The sequence below is a fragment of the Oncorhynchus kisutch genome, linkage group LG26 (genome assembly GCF_002021735.2).
Source record: "Oncorhynchus kisutch isolate 150728-3 linkage group LG26, Okis_V2, whole genome shotgun sequence".
Lineage (NCBI taxonomy): Eukaryota > Metazoa > Chordata > Actinopteri > Salmoniformes > Salmonidae > Oncorhynchus > Oncorhynchus kisutch.
Window position 1 is genome coordinate 36,089,848 of NC_034199.2, and position 6,000 is coordinate 36,095,847.

Sequence of the window (6,000 nt, forward strand, 5' to 3'; positions counted from 1 at the left end):
AACTGCACATGGGGACAAAGATTGTACTTTTTGGAGAAATATCCTCTGGTCTGATAAAATAAAAATAGAACTGTTTGGCCATAATGACCATCGTTATGTTTGGAGGAAAAATGGGATGCTTGCAAGCCGAAGAACACCATCCCAACCGTGAAGCACAAGGGTGGCAGCATCATGATGTGGGGGTGCTTTGCTGCAGGAGGGACTGGTGCACTTCACAAAATAGATGACATCATGAGTAAGGAGAATTATGTGGCTATATTGAAGCAACATCTCAAGACATCAGTCCGGAAGTTAAAGCTTGGTCGTAAATGGGTCTTCCAAATGGACAATGACACCAAGCATACTTCCAAAGTTGTGACAAAATTGCTTAAGGATAACAAAGTCAAGGTATCGGAGTGGCCATCCGATACCTTGAAAAAGTGTGTGCGAGCAAGGAGGCCTATAAACCTGACTCAGTTACACCAGCTCTGTCAGGAGGAATTGGCCAAAATGCACCCAACTTATTGTGGGAAGCTTGTGGAAGGCTACCTGAAACATTTGACCAAAGTTAAACAATTTAAGGGCAATGCTACCAAATACTAATTGAGTGTATGTAATCTTCTGACCCACTGGGAATATGATGAAAGAAATAAAAGCTGAAATAAATCATTCTCTCCACTATTATTCTGACATTTCACATTCTTAAAATAAAGTGGTGATCCTAACTGACCTAAAACAGGGAATTCTCTAAGATTAAATGTCAGGAATTGTGAAAAACAGTTTAAATGTATTTGGATAACGTGTATGTAAACTTACAACTTCAACTGTAAGTCCAAAAGAATACAATGTTTAAATTGCTGATGCCATTCAAACCAATGAGGGTTCAGAACAATAAAGCCGATTATCTCAGAATCATCTTTTTGCAGATGGAACCTTATAGTCTCAAGCTCACGATATGGCATATTGATTAACATACTCCCTAACATGTCAGATAGTTTCATGTTGAGGAGGCAGGGTGTTAACACAAAGGGAATTGAAGAGTGAAAGCTCAGAAATAGGGTCAATATGTTGTTATATAACCCTGCACTGTATATAGCCCTACACTCTTAGAAAAAAGGGTTCCAAAAGGGTTCTTCGGCTAACCTCATAGGAGAACCATTTTTGGTTCCAGGTAGAACCCTTTTTGGTTCCAGCCGAAGAACCCTTTTAGGTTCTAGATAGCACCTTTTTTCTAAGAATGTATCGTAAAGAGACAAAACTTAATAGCCTTGTACTCTTCAAAACAGTCCCAAACTCTTCAAAACAGGCCCAAACTCTTCAAAACAGGCCCAAACCCTTCAAAACAGGCCCAATCTTAAATTACTGTAAGGGCCTCTGAAAAAAGCTATTTAAAAATCATACACGATAGCTAGTTACTTTATACGGATTCAGATGGCTGCCCTGCACACAATCGGAGGAGAACAGAGAGCTCAGGCTCTAAATATGAGTGCAGTGATTCAGAAAGATCTAAACTGTCCTGAAGGAAGCTGAAGGAAGCTGAAGGAAGCAAAGACACAATCACACTGCAGTGGTGAGGTCCATAACGTAAAGCTAGAATAGGGCCCATTCATTCTAACACACACCTTTACTGTAGCACGTATCATCCCATCGGGACATTTGGCTTGTACAACACTAGAGACAAGACACCCATGTACAGTAGCTCCACCCACCGCTGTCCCTGTCCCGTCGCTGGCTGTGGAGGCGTGCAGCGGCAGCGATTTTCATCTCCAGCTGTTTGCGCTTGGCGGCGTCGGCCGGCATGGGGTCGCTGTAGTGGGGCCGGAGGCGGCACTCGCGCTGGGCCCTCACCGATTCGGCCGGTTCATAGGCTGCGTCCGAGCTGGAGCGCCTGCAGCCCAGGCCAGAGTGCTGCTGATTGGAGAGACACACCTGTCAATCACCTGAATATGTCATCAGCTATTGAAAGAGCCAATGGAGTGTTAGAGACAGAGTGAGAGGGAGATGGTAACGTGAGAGACCTATAGAATGTGGGTTGGCTGTATTACACACTCAGGGCCCTGAGAGCATGTACTGCAGCATGCAGTTTTCCTGCTAATGGTGCCATCACCATCTCAATCTCAACAGATATTCATCCATTCTGAACCTGGTAGGTTTGACTAATGAAATGATGTTTAATATCCTGAGAGATAGACTGTACTGTTAATATGATACTAGAGGTCGACCGATTAAGATTTTACCGATTATTGGAGGACCCAAAAAAAGCCTATGCCAATTAATCGGCCAATTTTATATATATATTTGTAATAATGACAATTACAACAATACTGAATGAACAATGAAAACTTTTATTTTAACTTAATATAATACATAAATAAATCTATTTAGTCTCAAATAAATAATGAAACATGTTCAATTTGGTTTAAATGGTGCAAAAACACAGTGTAAAAGTGCAATTATGTGCCATGTAAAAAAGCTAACATTTAAGTTCCTTGTTCAGAACATGAGAACATATGAAAGCTGGTGGTTCCTTTTAACATGAGTCTTCAATATTCCCAATAAGTTTTTGTATTGTAGTTATTATAGGACTATTTCTCTCTATACCATTTGTATTTCATATCCCTTTGACTACTGGATATTCTTATAGGCACTAACCTCGGGAGTTGATAGGCTTGAAGTCATAAACAGCACTGTGCTTTAAGCATTGTTAACAGCTGCTGGCAAACGCAGTAAAGTGCTGTTTGAATGAATGCTTACGAGCCTGCTGCTGCCTACCACCACTCAGTCAGACTGCTCTATCAAATATCAAATCATAGACTTAATTATAATAAACACACAGAAATACGAGCCTTTGGTCATTAATATGGTCAAATCCGGAAACTATCATTTCGAAAACAAAACGTTTATTCCTTATTCCAATGTAACAGCAATATAAATATTACTGTTACATTGCACAACCTTCAATGTTATGTCATAATTATGTACAATTCTGGCAAATTAATTGCGGTCTTTGTTCGGAAGAAATGGTCTTCACACAGTTCGCAATGAACCAGGCGGCCCAAACTGTTGCATATACCCTGACTCTGCTTGCACTGAATGCAAGAGAAGTGACACAATTATCCTAGTTAATACTGCCTGCTAACATGCATTTATTTGAACTAAATATGCAGGTTTAAAAAATATATTTCTGTATATTGACTTTAAGGAAGGCATTGATGTTTATGGTTAGGTACATTGGTGCAACGATTGTGCTTATTTCACAAATGTGCTTTTGTTAAATCATCACCCGTTTGGCGAAGTTGAAGTAGGCTGTGATTCGATGATAAAATAACAGGCACCGCTTTTATCATATGCAACGCAGGACACGCTAGTTAAACTAGTAATATCATCAACCATGTGTAGTTAACTAGTGACTATGTGAAGATTGATTGTTTTTTATAAGATAAGTTTAATGCTAGCTAGCAACTTACCTTGGCTCCTTGCAGCCACAAGGTCCTTTTGATGCTGCACTCGTGTAACAGGTGGTCAGCCTGCCACGCTGTCTCCTCGTGGATTGCAATGTAATCAGCCATAATCGTCGTCCAAAAAGGCAGATGACCGATTGTTATGAAAACTTTAAATCGGCCCTAATTAATCGGCCAGGCCATGCCAATTAATCGGTCGACCTCTATAGGATACCCTTGACTCTGAGAGGCTGTCAATGTTGTATGTACTCAGACAGACCAATGGCACATATCTGTGTCTGTTTCCTTCACGGAATGACTTGGGACGCCTTGGGATGGAATAGGAATGCTAAGGAAGCCTTATAATGGAATGGGAATGCTAGGGAAGCCTTATAATGGAATGGGAATGCTAGGGAAGCCTTGGAATGGAATGGGAATGCTAGGGAACCATTGGAATGGAATGGGAATGCCAGGGAAGCCTTGGAATGGAATGGGAATGCTAGGGAAGCCTTGGAATGGAATGGGAATGCTAGGGAAGCATTGGAATGGAATGGGAATGCCAGGGAAGCCTTGGAATGGAATGGGAATGCTAGAGAAGCCTTATAATGGAATGGGAATGCTAGGGAAGCATTGGAATGGAATGGGAATGCCAGGGAAGCATTGGAATGGAATGGGAATGCCAGGGAATCATTGGAATGGAATGGGAATGCCAGGGAAGTATTGGAATGGGAAGCCTTTGAGATTTTAGAAAATACCCCAAATACTAGAGACAACATTATGAGTCTATTATAGCCTGACACAATGGCACCAATGCTAGGTGGATTGCATGGATTGCATTGGTGTAAGTCAAATGATTCCTGCATACATCATGGTGGGCCTCATCATGGAACTAAAGATCAGGTGAAAGGTCATTAGACTGACAGGGTGACCCCCTGACCCCTCACCTCTCGACAGACGCTCATTCAGCATCATTAGTGATCGACATAGCTGAATGACAGCAGCTCATTAATTGACAGGTCATCATCAATCGGCCCCCAAACTGCCAACGTCTAGAGTCTGGTTCCTAGCATCAGCTTGATAAACAACACATAGCTGCAGACCTACGCATGATAAACAACATGACTGTGGCTGAAAACAAAGAGCATTGGGGTATGTTTTCATATCCAATGAGACACAGGTGGGAAATATGACACGTAGCTAGGGCTCAGGTATCACACAGAATAATTAATGACGTGGTTGGATGCGGGTATTAATGAATTGCGGTTGGCCATGACTGGAAAAACACACTGCCATTCTCCATGCATTAAATAAGCCAGTGCATGCAACAGCAACAATGACTGAGCTATGAACAAAAAGCAGTGGTGGAATATATGATGTCAGCGTTCGTTCTCACCTATAGCATCCTTCCTCATACAAAATACATGACGGACTGCCAGCCATAAACCCAACTACCCTGGTTGTCGATACGTGATGCTTGATGCTGTAACCTCAACCCCAGCAGAGGCAGAGACGTGTTGGTTGGATTATTGCACAAATGAACACAATGCAACGACAGCTACCGACAGACGGCTAGCAGCTGGGTAGCTGCGTTTCACACAGAGAGGACAGGAGGACAGACAGCCGAGCCAGCCAAGCAGAACAGCACACAGATGAGATGAAGAAGCCCCGTCAGTTACCACCATGAACCTGCTCTTTAATCCTCCCTCTCTGCTGAGTCCTGTTCCCAAGCAGACGCAGAGCTGAGCTGGGAGGAAGACGCTGAGGCTGCGGGTGTAGCTGCATGCCTGCCTGCGGTTGTCAGGGGCTCATCACAGATGTCTGTCTGGCTCTGTGTGTGTGTCTGCAGCCTCCTGCCTGCTGCCTGCCTGGAAACGCAGTCCCTCTGTTCTGTTCTGCTCTGTTCTGCCCTAACCATCCTCACATGCCCCTGTCTGTGTGCGTGCCACAGCCCACCACTGTCTCCAGTATATTGAGTGAGAGACAGATAGAGAGAAAAGGTCAATGAAAATGAATAATGATGTGGTGAAGTAGAGCGAGAGAGAGAGAGAGGAGAGAGATTCTGCTTACGCATTCTGCAGTTAGTTCTTCTCCTCCTCCTGCTGCAGGCTTGTCGCAAGCCTCCTCTCCACAGGCCGTCGCGGTTGTCATGGAGACGGTGGAGGATTGAAAATCTGGTGGGGGAGCAATGTTAGCGCTGTCGTCCTGGTCACCTGACAGCCTGACGGGGGCCTCTGCCGCTGCAATCTCTGCACTGCAGCTGGAGACAGAGGGAGGAGGGAGAGGGAGGGGGGTAAGGGAGAGAGAGAGAGTGGTAAAAGGAGGGAGAGAGAGAGAGAGAGAGAGAAAGACAAAGGGAGGGAGAGAAAGAAAGGGACAGAGAGAGCGAGAGAGAAAGGGATAGAGAGAGAGGGGGAATGACGAGAGGTGTTGGAGAAGACAGAACAGGAGAGGATAGAATTATGATTCCTGGCACTTCTCTCCTCCAACCATTCATATCATTCAGTTTCATCCTCCCTTCCTCCTCCTCCCTTCTCACTGTCCCCCTTCACCAGTCCAGGGACTTACCCCATTCTCTTCTCCT

At 44.0% G+C, this 6,000-nt stretch overlaps 1 protein-coding gene across 2 annotated transcripts in view; it reads right to left on the reverse strand.

The window, feature by feature from the left end:
• The window catches only part of LOC109870739 (uncharacterized), a 45,016-nt gene that overhangs the window by 9,021 nt on the left and 29,995 nt on the right, over window positions 1-6,000 (reverse strand). Inside the window, exons 4-5 of one of the 2 annotated variants that reach the window (XM_031805726.1) lie at window positions 5,487-5,676; window positions 1,689-1,887 (exon numbers count right to left, since the gene is read on the reverse strand). In XM_031805726.1, the coding sequence (XP_031661586.1) occupies window positions 1,689-1,887; window positions 5,487-5,676 (389 nt within the window). Of the gene's footprint in view, window positions 1-1,688; window positions 1,891-5,486; window positions 5,677-6,000 lie in introns of both variants that reach the window. The other variant, XM_031805725.1, reaches the window with a different exon arrangement.